This window comes from Erithacus rubecula (assembly GCF_903797595.1).
Source record: "Erithacus rubecula genome assembly, chromosome: 1".
In the NCBI taxonomy this organism is placed as follows: domain Eukaryota; kingdom Metazoa; phylum Chordata; class Aves; order Passeriformes; family Muscicapidae; genus Erithacus; species Erithacus rubecula.
The window spans coordinates 484,047-504,750 of NC_136658.1; the positions used below are offsets into that span (position 1 = coordinate 484,047).

General features: G+C 48.3%; 1 protein-coding gene across 1 annotated transcript; it reads right to left on the reverse strand.

Moving 5' to 3' along the window:
* Positions 1 to 16,439: 16,439 nt before the first annotated feature.
* Positions 16,440 to 17,526, reverse strand: LOC306807016 (claudin-17-like; the record flags this gene model as incomplete). The annotated part of the gene is made up of 2 exons (XM_079316222.1): positions 17,501 to 17,526; positions 16,440 to 17,140 (listed from the first exon to the last, which is right to left on the reverse strand). The coding sequence occupies exon 2, from the start codon at positions 17,100 to 17,102 to the stop codon at positions 16,440 to 16,442; it is 663 nt and encodes a 220-aa protein (XP_079172348.1). The 5' UTR covers positions 17,103 to 17,140; positions 17,501 to 17,526.
* Between the last annotated feature and the right edge of the window lie 3,178 nt (positions 17,527 to 20,704).

Below are 20,704 nucleotides of genomic sequence, written 5' to 3' on the forward strand. Positions count from 1 at the left end.
ACTGGGATTTGAGGCTCCATCTGGGGGGAAATTCCAGCTGTGCTCTGGATTCCCCATCCCCTGTGATGTTCTGGGGGTCCCAGACTCTAAACTGGGATTTGAGGATGCATTTGGGGGAATTCCAGCTGTGGCCTCCCAGCAGCTCCAGCTCTGAGCTAACAGCTTGTTATGCTGCAGGAGCAAAGAGCACTGGAAATTATTATGGCCCATATGTTACTAAAAGGGTTTTAATGTGGATTAGGGGCTTATGTAACGTGTGAGCCTAACCCACATCAGGCTTAATTTATGGTGTTTTCTCCTTCTCTCTAAAAAAAGAGGCTTGTTTCCTAATGATAAGTAAGCCTGAGCACTAATTTAATTTACATTTTACTGCTCCTAGCACAATCAGCACACACTGGAGTAAACATTTAAAGCCCCTTACGAAACTATTTGTTGGGTTTGCCATTATTCTTTTGGCTTTTTTTTTGTTTTTGTTTTTTGAGCAATGTTCCTGTTTTCCCCTGATGAAATAGTCTACTTAAGTTTGATTTGGAATTGTAGGATCCACAAATTAAAACAATGAGTCTGCTGCAATCTGCAGTCTCCTTGGAGAAATGAAAAGAAGGAAAAACTTCAGGAAAAAAAAAAGGTATTTTGTCTTTTGTTATCTGGTGTCACACTTACTGCTAATCTGAAAAGGATCTCACAAATTCACAAGATGTTTCTTCCTGCACAGAAGCCAGGGGGGTTTGTGCCCAATTTCCATTTATTCAAGCACAGAATTAGTTTTATCCTTGTTCTGGCTAATTTACCAACACAGAGGCTGGAGGGGCTTGGGGGTTTTCTTTGGAATTCCTGAATTTCTCCTGATAATAGATTGGTTTCTGTATTTATTTTAAATGACCTTACATACACTCTTGTATCTGGCTCTGCCCCAAGGCCACGTCAGGGAGCAGGGACCTGTCTGAACTGTCAGGGGTGTTTGTCTGAGCCCCTTTGGAGTCCCCCTGCTCTCACCTGGGAAAGCTCCAAAACTCTGGAATAGCTGGTGCTGGATGCCAAGAATCCACCATTAATTATTTCCCCAACGCTGATAAAACTCCCATTTCTGAACACAGGTTTAAATCCCTTCCCCAAGCTGTGGATCACTCCTGCTGGGGATGCAATTGGGCTGGGCTGTCCCCCCACTCTGGAAATCTTTTTTCAGTGTTATTCCCAGCCTGGAATGTGGTGATGTCCTGAAGAGATCTTTAAACACTTCACCTTTCCAGTGGCTCCTTTTAAAAGCTTCTCAATCTCCTTTTTTCCCCTCCCTGATTGCAATTCCACTTCTCAAGTTAAATGTTATTATCTTGGAGTTGTGTTTTGACTTTTCAGCCTCCCAAAAGGTCAGATTTGAATAGTTTATGGCCTCCTTTGCCAAGAAAAAGTTCAGTCCTTGAAACAGGTCACACTCTCTGCTTGAAACCAAACCATCAGTGGCTTTTCCTTGGTGGGGCCCATTAATGGGAGAAGGAATCCCTCAGGGCTTGTTTTTCCTGGAGCCAGGTCTGTGAGCTGGGTCACCCACTGGGGCTGTGGCTCATCTGCTCTCTGTGCTCCCTGCTCAGCTTTGCTGAGCTGGGCTTTGCTGTCCCTGTGCCCTGTTCTGCACACAGGGCAAGGCTTGCCATCAGTGCCAGGGGGGTTTGTCAGAGCTGCTGCTGCTGGCACAGGCAGGAGAGGGTGAGTTCTGCCTGCTTCCAGCCATAAACACCAGAAAAGGAAAAGAGCAGGCATTAAAATCCTGCAAAATCCTAAAGCAAAAGTGTCTTCCTGAAATGGCTCAGCATTGAGGTTTCATATCCCAGCAGTAATTTCTTGGTGCCTCCCTCCAGCATGTATTGTACATGCAGGGGTGGAGGAATTGGAACCAAACATGAGCCAAGGGTCCCTCTTGCCATGCCCTCAGCACTGGTGAGTTCTCTCACTTTTAAAAAGTGACATGGAGCACACAGGACCCACCCAGAGGAGACACTGCAGTACAAACCCAGCCAGCACGGTGAGAAATGAGGGCTGGTTTTACAGCCCCCTTTGACACACATGCTCCAGCTGAGCATCCTGTGCCTGGAAAAGGAAAATAATTCCTGGTGGTGCTCCTGAGAAATGCTGCTGTGAGCAGCTCTGCTTGCCTGCTGCCAGTGAGATTTCCCAGCACAAAAGAGAAAGTGAGAAGCATGTTAAATGCTGCTCACAGGAAAGAATTGCTCCAGTGCATTGTCTAAGTGCTCCTGCAGAAGGTGCAATTAATAAAAATGCATTGACTCACTCTCCTCATGCTCAGTGCCCAGCTCCTTCAGCTTAGCAGGCAGCAAAGCCTTGCTGTGAAACAGATTCCCTCTTCCCAACCAACCTGGCTTCTGCCAGGTACAGCCCTTAGTTTGTAATTAGTGAAGCAAACGATGCTAAAGCTTGGTGCTGAGCCTTTCCCCCACACTGCAAGTGATGCCAGGCAGAAATGATGCTGGATCCCAGCTGGGGCTGCCTGGGGAGGGGCTCCTGAGGAGCACAGGGCAGGGGGAGAGGCACAGGTGGCCCTGTCCCCTGTTTTCCAGGCTGTGCAGGTGAGCTGGGAACACCCACAGGTGAGCTGGGAATATCCACAGGTGAGCTGGGAATACCCACAGTGAACTGGGAATAGCCACAGGTGAGCTGGGAACACCCACAGGTGAGCTGGGAATAGCCACAGTGAACTGGGAATACCCACAGTGAACTGGGAATTGCCACAGGTATTTTTATATATATATAAAATATATATAATATATAATAATAAATAAATATATAAAAAAAATATATATATTACCTGTGGTATTCCCTCAGTGCTGCTCTGAGCCCAGCACCCCTCCAGAAATGGATCTGCTCCAGCTGGATTTATGGCTGGGTAAGGAATGTGCAGGGCCCCTCACCTGGGTAAATGCTAGAGGTGTCAAAATAATCTATTTCATTTGTAAAAGCTCAGAATGAGAAAAGGCTGATTTACAGGCAGACAGTGTCCTGGTCCCTTCCCAGTATTTCTGCCCATAAATACAAAGCTTGGCAAATGGAGCTTGTTTTTCCCTGGAGAATACAGCAGCTCTTGATTTAGTAAACCACAAAAGTCAACATATTAAAGCAAATAATTTCTGAATTCATTGTAGCACTTTAATGACTCGGTGTTTGTTTTGATTTAAAGCTGTTTTTTTAAGCCACGTCAGTTCCTTTCTACTCAGGTAGAACAGATAATTCTCTCTGGCAGGCATGGGATGAAAAGATCTCTGTAACCTTAAAAACATCAGAATATTCATGGCCCCAATCCTGTACCCAGCCAGGAGGTTCCTGGAAGGTCTCAGTGGTCCCTGGAGCAGCTGCCACACTCCACATTTCCTAATTCTTTTCATGTTGAGATACAGGAATACAAGAAATGTATCCTTTTTTATTTTTTCCCAAAAACTCTGAATTAGCCTTTGATTAGTCTTTTTAGAGATGCATCTGTGACCTTTCTAAAATCCCTTTGTTGTCTTTTTGCTCTGTCCAGCATCCCTCAGCCAAACAAGGAACAGCATTAAAAAAAGAAGAAGGAAAAATTTGGAACTTCACTTCCACTAAGTTCAGCCTTTGACCTGCTGCAATCAGAGGTGAAAATCATGGCAGGATATTTTCTTTTTTCTGCACATGTGAGAACAAAAGAGAGCTGATCAAGCAACAGAAACATTTTTATTTCCTGTGTTGAGCACTTTTATTTCTTGTGTCTCGTGGCTGCTTTCAAGGACTCATCTTACACACACACACACAAAAAAAAATCCAAATAGACAAACAGAAAGTAGAAAATTTGCAAAATGATTAGATGTCACTTCCAATAAGTGGGTGGCTGAGTCAGCAAATCCTGAGGCCAAAATGGGCCAAAATTGCTGCATAATCTGCATTTATTTATTTCTCCAAGTAATGTGCTGTCCCTGAGAAGAAAAGTGGCATTTCCAATGGCCAGCTGCTTCTCTGGAAAAGATTATTTGCCAAACCTGAGCCTCAGCATTTAGCAAAAAAGGGAAAACACGTTGTCCTTCTTTTGGAAATGTTGTGTCTTCAGCAAGGCTGGGTGATTGATGAGGGTTCTGTAGGTCATAAACCCCCAAATCCCAAAATTTCTGAATGTGCTGTGGAGCTGCAGCAGCTGCTCAGGCAGGAAGGGCTCCAGCACTGGGGGAAGCTGGAAACAAAATGCTCAATAATTACAAACTCCTGCAGTCACACACAGTGCAAAGTTCTGGCAGCAGCATCGTGTTCTTGCCTTGCCTGATCTGCATTCTGGAGAGTCTGGGCTGCTCCTTGGGATCAGCACAGCTGAGCTTTGTGCCCCACCTCTTGTGCTGTCACAGGTGGCCTGATCCTCTGAGCCTTGTGTTTAGCTTAAATCCTAAACCTGAGTGTTCCTCTGAGCCTTGTGTTTAGCTCAAATCCTAAACCTGAGTGTTCCTCTCAGCCTTAATGCCCAGCTCAGATCCTAAACCTGAGTGTTCCTCTGAGCCTTGTGTTTAGCTCAAATCCTAAACCTGAGTGTTGCTCTGAGCCTCTGTGCTCAGCTCAAATCCCAAACCTGAGTGTTCCTCTGAGCCTTGTGTTTAGCTCAAATCCTAAACCTGAGTGTTCCTCTCAGCCTCTGTGCCCAGCTCAAATCCCAAACCTGAGTGTTCCTCTGAGCCTTGTGTTTAGCTCAAATCCTAAACCTGAGTGTTCCTCTGAGCCTTGTGTTTAGCTCAAATCCTAAACCTGAGTGTTCCTCTCAGCCTCTGTGCCCAGCTCAAATCCTAAACCTGAGTGTTCCTCTGAGCCTTGTGTTTAGCTCAAATCCTAAACCTGAGTGTTCCTCTCAGCCTCTGTGCCCAGCTCAGATCCTAAACCTGAGTGTTCCTCTGAGCCTTAATGCCCAGCTCAAATCCTAAACCTGAGTGTTCCTCTCAGCCTCTGTGCCCAGGCCTTATTTCTGGGTGTTCCTCTGAGCCCTGTCAAGCCAGGGATGCTCCATTCTGTACCAGACCAAAACCATGTTCATTTTAGGCCAATGGAAGTTGATGACTTTTCAGAATTGTATGTCAGTTTGGGCTCAGCTGCCTCAGTGTTTATTGAGGGATCTCACAATCAGCTTTTCCAGGGTATAAAATCACTGTGCTGCCCCAGACATTCCCTTAATTACCCTGACCTGCAAGGCTCAACTGCTCTGAGTCATTTCATTCTGCAATGGCTGTTTCTCATGCATGTGATTTAAATTATGCCAAAGTTTTTTAATTAAAGTCACCCTTGTCATGCAAATATTTAATTTGGATTGATATATTTTTAGCTATAAACCACTCTCTTGATTTTTGGAAAGGCTCTTTAAAATTCATGAGTGTGTTTGAGTACAACAGTGTGTTGGTTGTGACATGAGGGATCTGTCAGTCACTCACTCCCTGCCTGCTGAGGCTGGGAGGTGAAATTCCACCTCAGACTCTTTCAGAGCAGCACAGCTTGTTGCCAGTATTTCATAAAGGTGGGCTTCCAAAATCTTACAACTTCTCCCGAGCTGGTGGAGTCACCCCCCTGCAGGAAGAGCTGAATTTCTGAAGAGTTCTGGTTTGAGTGTTCAGCATTTTAAACAAGTGCTTTAATACAAGATCTTTCAAGAGTCAGAGTCCAAAAATTGAGCAGAAATGGCTGCAGACATCTTCCTTTTCATTTTTCTTTTTTCCTGGCACAGCACTGAAGTGGGGAAGCTGCAGAGTGTCTGTCCTTTGAGTTATTCTGATTACAGAAAGCAGCTGATGCAGTGCTGAGCAGGAAGCAGATTAGGTGGCCTCTGGAGTCTCTTCCAGCCTCTGCTTCCTCAAACTGTGTGATTTGAAAGTCATCTTCCCAAGGAGCTGCAAACCTGAGCATTTACTGAAAGCAGTGGTTTTTATTCTTGGAGCCCAAAGGAGGTTTCTGTGCTGCCACAGGGGCCTTTGAGAGCAGCACAGAGAGGGGCTCTGGTATCTCAAGAGCTGCTTTAGAAAACACAAAACCTGCAACCATGCTGGGTTTGAGGGCTTACCAGCAAGGCAGAGACTCCCAGGATGAAGCAGTGCCATCCTTTGGTCTAATCACAGGTTAACTGGGTCTGCAGTGCCAGGCAGGCTGGAGGAAGCAGAGCAGGATTTCAGAGCAGCATCAAAAGCCCAGTGAGTGATCTGCAGAGGCTGTTAGCTCTCCTTAAAACAAGCTGCTCCTATTAATAATGCTGCTGCTGCTTTCTCTCATTATCTGCTCACTGCTCTGTGAAAGATGGAGCACTTCAGTTTCCAGCTAAGACACAGGATGTGCTGGTGTGCAGCACAGTGGTGCCACAGAGGCTGACCCCAGCCCCTTTCAGCAGCTGGTGTCTCCCCCAGGCCAGCCCAGAGCCCATCTGCCTCTGCAGACACAGCACATTCCCCTCTGTGCACCACCCTCAGCTGGGCTGCTCTCTGCTCTGTGCTCTCACAAACAGGCTGATGGGATGACAGATATTTCAAATAAACCAGGGCTTTGGTCTGCAGCTAACAGCAAGAGCAGCTCTTTATTTTCCCAGAGAAAGCAGCAGGAGTGCTTCATGTGCTCTTGTGTTTCCCCTGAAGGCAGGTGAGGGGGTGAAGGTGACAGTGAAGCCACCTCTGCCAGAACAGGAGTTGTCCCCATGTCTCACCAGCCCAGCTCACAGGTCCAGACCCCTCTCCCTGGCTGGGATTCCAGCCAGCTCCCCAAATCTTCCTCTATTTCTGCTTTTTGTCCCGTTTTGAGATGGCTTTTAGCAAATGTGCTTCATGCAAATTGGACATAAACAGGAATTTGCCATTTTTACATCTGGAGTGACAGCAGTCCCTTCCTCACTTGTGTCACTCTGCCACCCAGCACTGTTGTGTTCCAGCACCTCCTACATCCACTCACCAGGAGCCATGAAATTATTCATGCACTGAGGAGCCTGAGGCTCTCTTCTCACCTTTGGGTGAGAGCTCCCTTCAGGCTAAACTGAGGGAGTTAATTTTTCACACTTTCATTCTCACATGGACAGATCCCTGATTGGTGTTATTTGCTTTTGGGGAGTGTTTGATTTAGGCTGGTGTGGTTTCTCTGGTGACAAACTGAGGCGTGGACCCAAAAAATGATTTCTGAGTGTGTCCTAAACAAATACTTCCTAAATATGCTTTTGTTCTTTGTGTCTTGACATGTCCAAATCAGATTTGCCAGTCTGACAGGCAAATCTTTGGTTTCTCCTCTGGCAATTGGACAAATGCACAGTGGTCAGCCCCAGTGAAGGTGTGATGGGACCATTGTCTGCAGTAATTATTGATTCTTGGGATTTAGCAGCCAGGGTGTCTGGCACTGCTGCTTTGCTGTGAGGGGGCAGAGCACAGTCCACTCATAATTGTCATTATTGCCTGTTGCAAATAACAACACCCCTTTGGCAGAGCTCTGCTGTTCTGTCACTAGAGATGCTTTCCAAGCATTTTCTGAGAATCAGACTGTGATTTTAACAGACTTCACATCCAAACTTGTTTTTACTCTTCTTCACTTGTTTTGCACGTAATATGACTATGCAAATAATTTTAAAAGGAAGTGACATCCAGTAATTACATGGGTGTTATAAGGGGAGTTATATCAGATTGACATCAGTGTGCTATCCAGGATGTTATATCACATTGATATCAAGGGTGTTATATCAGATTGGTATCAGTGTGATATCCAGGGTGTAATATCACATTGATATCAGTGTGATATCCAGGGTGTGATATCACATTGATATCTGTGTGATATCCAGGGTGTGATATCACATTGATATCAGTGTGATATCCAGGGTGTGATATCAGATTGAGATCAGTGTGATATCCAGGGTGTGATATCACATTGATATCAGTGTGATATCAAAAACCTACCTGAGAACTTGTTTAGGGATTAAACCCCTGGATATTGCTCAGAAACCAGAAAACCTCAGTGAGCTGGAGCCACAATACTGACAGAGAATTGAGCGATTGTGGTCTGTGGGACACAGGCAGTACTTTTGTTTCTGGAGACAGAAGCTCATCCATCGCTGTGATTCTCTGTAGAAGCGAGCAAGGAATTGCCTCCAGCACCTCTGAAAATCCCCATTTTAAAAGGAAATAGATGTCACTGGCCGCTGGAGGCATTTTCCTCTGAAGGAGGGAGGAGGTGGGAGCCTGGAGTGCAAATTTCATAATGCTGCTAATGACAGGTTCCTCTCCTGAGCTGGTTAGCAGCGATGTGGATTCGCTGGTGTTCAAGAGCCTTAGTGTCAGAACTCTGGCAGTTCTTCCCCAATAAAATATTTGTTTGGGGCAGCTCCACTCCCCTGCTGGATGCTCGGTCCCAAAGGCAATGCTCGAATCCTTTGTTTGGGCAGACAGAGCAATCGCTGCTCTCATGTTTTATCCACACTGGCATTTCTTGTGAATGTGGCCTCCGACCCGTGTCGAGGCAAGAAAATCGCTGACAGCAACGCCTGAAACTTCCCTTGTGTTACAAATGGACACAGCAATTCCATTACCGCTGTTAATGCCTGCCCACTCCGTAATTGCGGCGCTTTGGAACGCTGCTGAAGCAATTATCCCGTTCGGAATTGCAAATCGGGAGTTGGTTTAATCAGGAGAGTAGGGCAGCTCATCCGAGCCGAGGGGGTGGCACGGGGGGCACGGATGGTGTGCTTGGCAGAGGAGCCCGGTGACCCTGCCCTGCCACCCTGCCCGGGGCTCTGCCCGGGCTGAGGAGCCGCTAATTGCGAAAAGCAACGCCCTAAATCCCAGAGCTGAGATCTGGGAACGGGGACTGGGGTGGGACAGCTCCCTAAATCCCAGAGCTGAGATCTGGGAATGGGGACTGGGGTGGGACAGCTCCCTAAATCACAGAGCTGAGATCTGGGAACGGGGACTGGGGTGGGACAGCTCCCTAAATCACAGAGCTGAGATTTGGGAATGGGGATTGGGGTGGGACAACTCCCTAAATCACAGAGCTGAGATTTGGGAACGGGGACTGGGGTGGGACAACTCCCTAAATCCCAGAGCTGAGATCTGGGAATGGGGACTGGGGTGGGACAGCTCCCTAAATCCCAGAGCTGAGATCTGGGAATGGGGATTGGGGTGGGACAGCTCCCAAACTCACAGAGCTGAGATTTGGGAATGGGGATTGGGGTGGGACAGCTCCCAAACCCACAGACTGAGCTCTGGGAATGGGGATTGGGGTGGGACAGCTCCCAAACTCACAGAGCTGAGATTTGGGAATGGGGATTGGGGTGGGACAGCTCCCAAACCCACAGACTGAGCTCTGGGAATGGGGATTGGGGTGGGACAGCTCCCAAACTCACAGAGTCAGGTCTGGGATTGGGGATCTGGGTGTTCCAAACTCACAGAGCTGAGCTCTAGGAACAGGGATCTGGGAGTTCCAAACTCCCAAATTCCCAGAGTGAGGTCTGCACTGCCCAGGAGCTGGCACAGGGATCGGGATGGGGACAATAGGTTTAGACACTAACCTGGTGTGGCTGCAGATTGATTTATTTATTTCATGGCACCATCCCCGTTCTCTGAGCACAGCAAACACCAACAGAGCTCTCTGTGCTGCAGGAACTTCTGGAGGTCACTGAGGCAAAAACTGCTGCTGACAGTGCCCAGGACACAAATTTCACCAGATATTTTCATGGACAATTAAACTCTGCTGGAAGCTCTGGCTGTCCTGCCATGCACATGCAGAGCACGAGGGAACACAGGCTGAGGAAATGGGGCAACTTTGGAGCAGGGATGTGTTCCCAGCTCTAAAAATACCATCCTTAACAAGCCCTGTAACAGGGAAAAGTGCCAAGTGCAGCTCCATCCTCCCGAGGCTTAGCACAGCCCTTCTCCCTTCTCAATGCTCTCCAAATATTTCACCTTTGGATAGCAGAGCTGGAAAATGATAAGTTCCCGGGGGAAATGAGTTTAAAATAGGGCTTTGACAAAGAATTTCTGTCCCAGAGCTGTGCGAGGAGCAGGGCAGGCTCAGGATGGAGCATCTCACCCAAATGAGCACTGAGGATGGGCAGCATATATATATATATGAATTTATTACACCAGCTATTAGGATTCAGTTGAAAGTGTAGCTGTGTTTGATGTTCTTAAAATCCTTTGAGTCAATGGATTAAGGAAGAATCCAAACTTTTGAAGTTCTTAGCTTAAAACATAACTCCAGCTTTTATGATTTAATGCAAAATTCATGAAGGAGAACCTGAGGACTTTGAGATCCAGAGCACGTACGAAAACTCTAAGTCAGTCATTTGGGTTTAAAATAGGATTTTAAGCCAATTTGAACAATTTCATGGTGGTGGCAAAAAATTCCACACAGTTTGGTGTCCCAGCTCTGGATCAGGTCCCAGATCTGATTCCCAGACTTGAGAACCCCCATATTTAATGGTGCCAACATTGGTGTTCCTTTAACTCCCTTTAATGTCAGAACATCCAGAGTGAGACCCTCCATGGACACATCCAGTGTGTCCACCCCTCCAGAAAGAATAGATTCCTTTGTACCCATTCTAAACCTGCTTTTTTTTTCCTGTGTGAAGCCATTCCCCCTTGCCCTTGTCAAATATTAGAAAATGCATTTGGGGGGAAGACAACAGTCCAGGGGACAGGGTGTCCTGAACAAAGAATTCACAGAACAGAAAGAGGTGGATTTAATCCCTCTCCTCAGTTTATTAATCCAGGACTGAAATCTGTGGTCTCAGCTCAGAATAACTGCAGTGTTTGTGTTGTCCTGCCCCAATCCCCCTCCAAGCTAAGTGATGAAGGACAAACAAAGCTGGATATGTGGATTAAACTTGCTAAATTACAACTCTCCTGCTGGGCCAAACTCTTCTGCTCCTAAAGTCATGACAGTGACTGTATCTAGGACTTAAAACATGGGAAAATTGTTTTTTGTTTGTTCAGAATTTTTTTTTAATTTTTTTTTTACACACCAAAGGATCTACCCTTTGAATTTCCTAGACTGCAAGTGGCAAAGTGTGAGTCAAATTTGGGTTAAAGCTGTGTCCTTTGCAGGGACACCTCCCACTAGACCAGGAAGCCCCAAGCCTCCCCCAGCCTGGCCCTGGGCTCTTCCAAGGATGGGATTCTCTGATTCTGTGACTGCTGGAGCATTCTGGCTCCCACCCCACACAGCTCAGGATTTACCTCCCCAAATTCTCTCATTTCCAGCACATTTATTCCTGGTTCTCCAACTGCTCCCCACTGGCACTGGCAGGGGGTGAGGCTGCCCAGTGTCAGTGCTCCCTGCTGTGATGGAATCTGATTTTCACTTTGGCTTTCTGGAGTGAAATACCAGCAAAACTTACACTTTTGGAGCACAGAAAGGGACCACCGTGGTGAAATTAGCATTAGAATGGTAGAAAAGTTCTTCTGCTCCAAGAAAACCACAACCTGCTAATTTACATATTAATAACCCAGGAAGACAAAACAAAATGCAATCTTTGGCCAGATGCAGAGAATTAATTACAGCAAGTGAAAGGATGCTATGAGGAGCACCAAGCAAGCCCTGAATATTGTGAAGGAATGCTGTCAGATATTTAGGATGGGCTGTCCCTTTGAGACAGAAAAGATGAAATGGGATGCAGAAGGTCTCTCAAACCTCACAGAACTCCTCCCAGCAGCAGGATTTGCTCTGGGCTGCAGGGAGGTGCTTTGGAGAGCAGCACCACTGGCACAGACCCTGCTGGGGCTTGGCTGCCTTGGCTGCCTGGCAGCAGAAAAAGTTCACAGCAAACTTCACTGTCCCATAAGGACCCACTGCTTTCCAGAAATTTCCAGATTTTTTTTCCCAGAAAATTCCTGCTGCTCAGGCGGTGACACATTCGAGTGAGGAGGGACAGGCAAAGGGAGAGGTAAAAGAATAAAAAGCCTAATGGTGAAATGGGGTCCCTGATTCATTTTTAAAGGGCTGGGATCTCAGGTAACCATTTGTGCTCTGCTTTTGTCCTGGAGCAGGCAGCTGAGCTCAGCACAGCATTTCCTCTTTCTCCTTGGCTGTTTTTCAGATGAGTTGTGTTTACTGTCACTGGGAACACCCTGGCTCCAGTCCCTTCTGATCCCTGGAATGCAACAAGCTCCACTCTCATGGCTTGTAAACCCTCCTGGCACAGCCCTTTCCCCAGACACTTCTGCTCCTTGATGCTGCTGAAAACAAAATATTTGTTCTCCTGAATGCATTTTGTTTGTCCTCACTGACAGATGGAACATTTCCTGCCAGTGGTAGCCCAGTGCAAGGAGCACTGACAGCAACCTCCTGCTGAAAACATCCTGCCCTTCCCAGTACCTTTCTCCTTTTCTCTTGCTTCTGAAATAGTCAGAAATAGTCAGGCTGCATCTTTGTGGTGGATTATTTGCTGCAGAATCTTTTATTTTCATCTCAGAGATGAATATACAGTTTGGGACCAGGTTTTGAAATACCAGAAACTTCTTATGAGCAAGTCTGGGAAGCCAGCACTCAATCACTTCTGTATATTTTATTTCCCAAGGAATTTGGATTATTTTTTTTTTGTTTATTATCCAGCAAAACCCCAAGCAGAATGTAAAAACCAAGACTGCATCAGGAAGGAGCATTATCAAAACACTGAAGCTGCCTTTCCCTGGCAGTGGGGGAATGCATCCCTTCACTTTAATATGAGAAAGAAATGGCACAATGGCAAAGAAACAGAACCAAAGGCAGAACCACGTCCATCCCTGCAGCCACACTGAAAGGAGCTGCTGTCTCCACCCTGCAGTGTGCCTGCACTATTGCATTTATTGCCATTTTCCTGTCAAACTGCAGCTCTGACTGGGATCTGCCACTGCTTTATTTTGGGAGTACATGCACACCCACCACAGCCCAGCACTCCTTCAGCATCAGACAAATTCACTGTAGGACATCTCAAGAAGGACAAAGTGAGTGTTTCTTTTTTTTTTTTTTTTTTCCCTTAAGTAACACAAAATAAAAACCTAAATAAAACTTCTCTCAGCTTGTCTCTCTGACTCCTTGCCATTATATGATTGGTATTTTTAAACCAGTAAAGTTTATTTGAGGTAATTTAATTCAGGGGTTATTTGAGGACATTTGAGATCACCTGAGGTCCTGATCCGGGTTACTTCAGGTCATTTGGGTCACTTGAGGTCACAGGGGTTACTTGAGGTTATTTGAAAATTTTATTATTTTTTCAGGAGTTACTTTAGGTCATTTTAGAGTCCATTTGGGGTCATTTGAGGTCATGATCGGGGTTACTTCAGGTCATTGGGGTCATTTGAGGTCATTTGAGTATTTTTAATTTATTCAGGGGTTACCTGAGGTGGTTTTAGGCCCTGGTAGGAGTGTTTGGTTTCATTTGGGATCACTGGAATGGGAAGCCCAGTCAGATCTGCCTTTGCTGTCCAGAACCCCCAGCCAGGACAGCTGGACACCAATGGACCCACCACACTCAGGTCAAGGTCTGTAAAGCCCCAGGATTGGAATTGTGGCAGAAAAGGATGGGAGAGCTCAGATCTGTGTAGCCATAGGCCAGGAGCTGCAGTGATTAAAGGGTTAACACAAACTGCCAGTGCTGCTTTGTTCTCTGCATTCATTTGCCACCCCTCCTGCAGAATTTGAGACTTTCTGTGCTAACAAGCACTAACCCCCAGGAAAACACTGCTTTTGGCCTGAAGCTGTAGAAAAATTAATTCCAAAATTAAGGAACCAAAATCACAAGTGTGTCATTTAAATAAAAGTGTGTAATATCACATAGCAGAAAACTTAAAGTTTTAAAATACAGCAATATACAGAAAACAAAATTAAGGCTTTAGACCTGAAGCTTTGTCTTTTTCACCCTTTTCTTCATAAGTCTAAGTAATCTTGTTTAAGTGAATAAAAAAAATCCACATTGCAGATCACAGGTAGTCAGTTATTAGGTCAAAAGTAAAAATAATCCAGGTGCCCATTCTTAATTGGACAGTGTGGCCTTAAAAGGCCTTGTAGAAAAATAGTTACATCTCCATTGTTAGAGCTTCTTAGTGCTACAAAACTCACTGTAATATAAGAAGTAATACACATCTAAATCCTAACAATCTCTTGCACATTTAATCCCAATTCTAGGAAAAAAAAAAAAAAAAACCAGAATAAACTGCAATGGAATCCACAATGTGGGAATTTCAGGAGGCAGCCAGCACATCTCCTCTCCTGCAGACCAGCTCCATGCTCATGCCACAGACTCCTAAGGTATTCCTGTGAGCCCAAAATGCTCCATCTCATCACCAGAAATTGCCATTTGTGCCACCAGCCTGGCTCTGCCTGGGAACCAGGGCTGGGTTCCCAGCCAGGGTTTAGAGACTTGGTCTGAGCTCCTCTTTTGATCCACTGGTAAGAGAGAAATGGGGCAATGTGTGGCCATCGGGTGCTAATGCCAGACATGAAAAGCTCAGGCTTTCTTTGAAAGGGATGCTAAATGCTGAAATGAAAGAGTTTTATCTTTCTGCTGTGTGCAAATGGCACACCCAGCCCCAATGTGATCCCCAGATGAAACCAGTGATAGTGCAAGCATCCAGGATCCTCTAATTAATGTTACAGAAAACTGTACTTAATTACTTCTTAAGCACTTACATCTGCATAAAGTTGCATTACACTGAACACATCATCATTTAAATCCATTACCTACACATAAATACGTATCAGATTTGCATTGCAAATCTCTGCTTTGTAAATCACAAATGTCATACCCAAATTACTCCAAAATGTGCAGTTCTGGATTACCCACCTAATAGCTCCATATTAAACAAACTATGCATTATAGGGCAAAATTACAATAAAATAGGAGGTGGAGTTCCTCAGGGCAGTGGAAATTATTACCAAGGCCACCAGAATGGCTCCACTGAAATCAGCTGCCAGTGACAGACTTCATAAGACAACAGAAAAATGACAGAAAAACCTGTTTACAACTCTTTTCTTCCATTTCCATCAGGAATGAGTAAGTGCTGATTTGATTGCTCAAGACATCAAACCTGTTCTGTGGTGCCTCAAGGATTCCCACTGGGAGATCTGAGCTGGTTGCCTTCCGTGCAAATGCCCATGAGTTAATGCATGTCATGGATTTCTGTGGAGCATGGCACTGCCTCATCTAAATTCACCTGAAGCCAAGTTAACAAAAGGCTTCTTTAATTAAATGCAGCTTTGCATGTTCTCTTCCAAATGGAGCAGTCAAATGAATGCACAGAGACATTGCTCTGCTCAGCCCAAACATTTCATTTCAGCCTTTGGGGGCCAGGCTGAGCCCTGTGCCATGGAATCAGCCCTGAAATTCTGCCATCCATCCCTGCTGGCGAGGCAACCAGAAATCCCCTCTGAGCTGCACCTTTCTGGGCACTGCCACATGCAGACTCCAAGGTTTTCAGCTGGGAACAACAAGAATAATAATAAAAAATAGTCCAGCTGCAAATGCAGGACAGACAGACAGGGTCAGGCTGATCCCAAATCAGCCTGGCAAGCACAGGAGCAATGTCAGGGCTTGGCTTTCTGGGTGTGCTGGGAGCTCTGCCTGCTCCAACAGGAGCCTGTGCATTCCCTGGCTGGTGAATTATATTCACATTATTTACACTCACACATACTTTCCATTAGCACAGGGGCCCAGGGGCTCTCCTGAGTTTTACAGGAGGAGGTGCTGCCTGCAGAGCAGGATGCAAACAGCAGGGAACATAAAAAATTCACAGCAAATCCTGGGGAAGTGAGTGCAATCCGTTCCATAGGGAGGAGATGAGGAGGACACACCAGCCCCAGGAGCATCAGAGAAATCCTGGGCAGTGCCAGGGGCCTCTGCTGGGGCTGTGCTCCAGCCAGACACCTGTGTGGGTGAGAGGAGCCCGGGCCAACAGTGCACAGCAAAGCAACAACATCCCTCCTCCATTGCACAGCTGGAGGCAAACTGACAAGTCAGTCAACCAGCACATGAGGAGGAGGATGACAGGATGGTCTGGATCCCTGGCAGTGTCCAAAGCCGGGCTGGGGTGCAGGCAGGTGTCCCTGGGGCTGATGGCACCATGTGATGGTGCAGGTTTCCCTGAGCTGGTGGCACCGTGGGGTGCTGGCAGGTGTCCCTGGGCTGGGTGAGCTGGTGGTGCAGGTGTCCCTGGGCTGGTGGCACCGTGTGGTGGTGTAGGTGTCCCTGGGGCTGATGGCACCATGTGATGCTGCAGGTGTCCCTGAGCTGGTGGCACTGTGTGGTGGTGCAGGTGTCCCTGGGCTGGGTGAGCTGGTGGTGCAGGTGTCCCTGAGCTGGTGGCACCATGTGATGGTCCAGGTGTCCCTGAGCTGGTGGCACCATGTGATGCTGCAGGTGTCCCTGGGGCTGATGGCACCATGGGGTGGTGCAGGTGTCCCTGTGCTGATGAGCCGCTCCCGGGGCGCTGCTGGCCGCGGCACAGCCGCTACACGTAGACCTGTGCGGGGGCCCGCGGCAGCCGGGGGTGCCCAGGGTGGGCAGCCCCGCAGCAGCAGCGGCAGTGGATGGCCCCCGCGGCCAGCAGCAGGGCTGCGCTGGCCCAGCCCACGAACAGCGCCGTGCCCAGCTCGCGTTTGAGCGGCGCGGGCAGCCGCGGGTCGCGGAAATCGCGCACGATGGAGCCGCCGGCCCAGGACACGGGCAGCAGCGCCAGCGCCCCGGCCAGCAGCGAGGCTCCGCCGGCCGCCCGCAGCCAGGGCAGGCTGCCCGAGCCCCTCCGCAGCCCCGGCCGGCTGCCCGGGCCCCGCCGCAGCCCCGGCCGGCTCCCCGGGCCCCGCCGCAGCCCCGCCGCCGCCAGCAGCAGCGCCAGCGCCGCCAGCGCCACCGCCGCGCACATCAGCGCCCGGCACGCCGCCAGCGCCGGCGGCAGCGCCAGCCAGGAGCCGTGCAGCTGGCACTGCAGCCGCAGCCCCAGCCGGCTGACGCAGCCCATCCACAGGCCCTCCCAGATGCTCTCGAACACCACCAGGTTGCCCTCCACGTGGGCAGACACCCTCCACTGCGGCATGGCCGTGGCTGCCAGCGTGCCCACCATGCCCACGCCGCCCAAAATCAGCCCCGTCAGCTGCAGCACGCAGCCAGAGGCCATGCTGCCCCGGAGCTGCTCCAGAGATGCTCCTAAAGATGCTCCAGAGACGCTCCTAAAGATGCTCCAGAGCTGCTCTCAAAGATGCTCCAGAGCTGCTCCTAAAGACGCTCCAAACCTGCTCCTAAAGACGCTCCAAAAGATGCTCTCAAAGATACTCTCGAAGATGTTCCCAACCTGTTCTCAAAGATGCTCCAAAGCTGCTCCAGACCTTCTCTCAAAGATGCTCCAAAAGATGCTCTCAAAGATGCTCTCAAAGATGCTCTCAAAGATGCTCTCAAAGATGCTCTCAAAGATGCTCCCAACCTGTTCTCAAAGATGCTCCAAAGCTGCTCCAGACCTTCTCTCAAAGATGCTCCTAAAGATGCTCCTGAGCTACTCCACAGATGCTCCTGAGCTACTCCAAAGATGCTCCAGCTCTCCACAGTCACTTGTCACCGCTGTCACTCACACGAGCCCTGGAGAGCAGCACAGGGAGTGTGGCATGCCCTCCACAGGCACTGACCCAGCACAGGGACTGCTCTCCCCGTGCAGCAGGCTGGGCTCTGGGCACAGCTCTCTCCAGCAGGTAGAAACCCATTCCCGAGTGCTGCTGCTATTTATCGGCTTTGGGGTGCCCTGGGAGTGCAGCCCATCAAGCCCAACAGGTTTGCAGCCTGGGAGAGGTGTGGCAGGGCTGATTTCACTGCTCCTCTCGGGGTGGCTCAAGTGCTGCTGTAATTAAGCAAGTGGCAGGGATTCAATTAAAGGTCCCTAATTGCAGGGCTAACCATTTCTTAACTGCAAGATTGCAGCTCTGTTGCAATCCAGCACTGAAAGCCTGAACTTCCAACTGCTGAAATATTGTTGGAAATGGGCCATTACAGTTGTTCCTACAACAAAAGCTAAACCTGAGCCTTGAGTGGGGCTTATTTCCAAAGTGCTGCAGCCCTGGGAAAACAGCTGATTATTATTTTCCTTTAAATCAAGCCAACAGGTACTTGTGTAAGCCCTTTAATGTAGACTCCTCATTTTGATCAAATACAAAAGGCTGATCATGATATTAGACAGGTACAGGAAAGTCAAGTATTCCAATCAACATCAAAGCTTTGCTCTAGCAGCTCCAAAAATTCACAAGGGCAACAAAGCAGAGAAGTGGCAGAGCCTCACAGCTGCTGATTTTTAGTCCTGGAGGAAAGGGTCTGAGCAGCAGAGGGGAGGGGTTGGCACAGTGCCCCACACCAGGAGTGCTGTCCAGGAGGCACTGGGGGATGCTCTGGTGTGCAGGGGTGTGCAGGGGGTACAGCACACAGCCCAGAGCCCCTCAGCCTGCACCAGCACACTCTGCAGAGCTGATCTGCCCCAGGCACAGCTGCTGCTGCACTCTGGCTTGGGCTGCTTCCCTCTGCCACGAGCAGTGCAGGGTGGGGACAACTCAGTGATGGTGGAGTCCATGTGCTGCTGCTCACTCCAGCTCTTTGCACCAGTTAAAAAATACAAGTTAAATAAATTGGCCCACCAAAGACAATAAATGCCCCTAGAAGTGCTGCTGGAGGAGGACACGTTCTTGTTTTGTTTATTTTTTGCTTGTGGACTCTGTGTGTGTGGAAATATCTGACGTTGCTTTTGATGGTATTGGTTTAATTACAGCTTTAGGTGCCTACACAGCAGGATCAAAGCCAAAGCTAAACCCATGGAAAGGAAATTGTCCACCCAAACCACCCACAGCCCAGTTACTTCTTGGAAGGAAGGAAGTGCCAGACAATGCAAATTATTCTGTATAATGTCCCATTTCCATGTGGAAAATGCTCCCAAGGGATCTGGGCAATTCAGCTTCGAGTCAACAACCTGGAATCTGGAAAGAAAAAGTCTTCAGCTGAGGTGTGAAACACAAAAATAAATCCATCATCAGGTCAGTACTTACAGGGAGAGGAGTTTTACACCACTCTTCCTCAGACAGGAAAGAAGAATCCTGTGATGCAGAAATTTGAGCACAAAGAAATGAGATGAAAACAGGAGCCAGGGCTGGGTGTGAAGGAACTCCCTTCTCTGGCAGGACACTGCTCCCTCAGAACTTCTGCACAGTCTCCATCCATCTTGCTGGACTTCTGAACCCCCAAACTGGCCTTTGGATTTCTTATTTTACCTCCAGAACCAGAAATCAGTTTATGATGGAAAATCCCTCTGAAAACCAGCATTCAAATGTCATTTTTTTTCAAACAGAAAAACTCTTTGTGCCTGTTTTCAGGCAGGCAGCTGCTGAAGGTGAGCACAGCTGGAGCACAGACCATGCCTAATGCCCTGAATCCATTCTCCTGCCTGCCTTATCTGTCAGGGCTGCTGGCAAATAATTCTCCCTTGGATGCTCCAGCAGGGTCAGCAGTTGAGGCCATGCAGAAAATCACCAGGGCACGGTGCAGAGGAGATGAAAACCTCTGAGAAATAGGATGAAAATGCAGCAATGCACCCAGGGAGGGCACAATGGCTGAGTGGGGATCATTTCCAGCAGGAATTAGAGCCTCTGGTGGGTGAGATCCTGTGCAGGTGCCAGCAGGAGAGGGGGACACTGCTGCAGCTCCAGTGGCAGGGTGGTTCCCTTGTTGAACCTGAGGGGAAGGAGGCAGCAGAAGGAAACCACCAAGAGGAATTGAAAGCAAATTTCAGCAGCTTAAAGGAACTTGGCAGCTCTCAGGAGTTTACAGGGATAAAACCCAAAAACCACTATGAACACCTTGGAGCTGGAAAACCTCCCAAACCTCCCAAATGCCAGCGAGTCCCTGGCTTTGCTGACCTGTGGAAAATCCATTTTCTGCAGGTAAATGCTGTGTTTGGGTGAGCCTGGAGGGGCCCTGTGCCCCAGGGAGCTGCAGCTCCGTGCAGAGGAGAGGCTTGGCTGGCTGGGCATTCCCAAACCTCCCTGAACAATTCCTCTGTGCTGTGCTGTCTGGATGCTTCCCAGCTCCAGGGGACAGGACCAGTTCCTATGCAAACAGACCCACCCCAAAACCTGCCTTCAAAGGGAAAATGGGACTGAGGGAGCACACAGCCTGCATCTCTCCCACATTTACATTTGCTCTTGCCTTCAAATCAGGATGTTCATTTGAATCTCTCCCTGGGGCACCACCTTCTGTTTCCTCTTAAAGTGCTGATGCCCCTCGAAAAGGAAGAGCTAGAGCATCCCCAGGATTAGCAGAACCTGCCAGTGAGCTTCAGTGTTTTACTGTTATAGGCATCAATAATGGGAACACTGAATTGCCTCCCTAAAGCAGGATTAGCTCCTCTTTGAACAACCTCTCTGCCCTTAATTTCAGGGTGCTTCTCCATGCACATGCACCTGCAGAGAAAGGCAGGGACTCCAACCCTGCCCCAGTGCACAGGCACAGTGTCCAGAGTCCATCAGGAGCTCTCAGCACAGCACAGGGGCTCCAGCTGTGAGGCAGCCCCTGATGCTGAAAATCCCCTGTTATTTTCTGTCACCTCTGGCACACACCCCAAACCCCCAGAGCAGCCAGGCTGGTTGTGGGTCCACATCCTGCACACTGAGGAACCTGCTAGCAGAGCAATGAAACCCTACAGAAATCAAAGATTAAACACTCCTCTGAGTGCTGAACCCACAAACTGCCTCA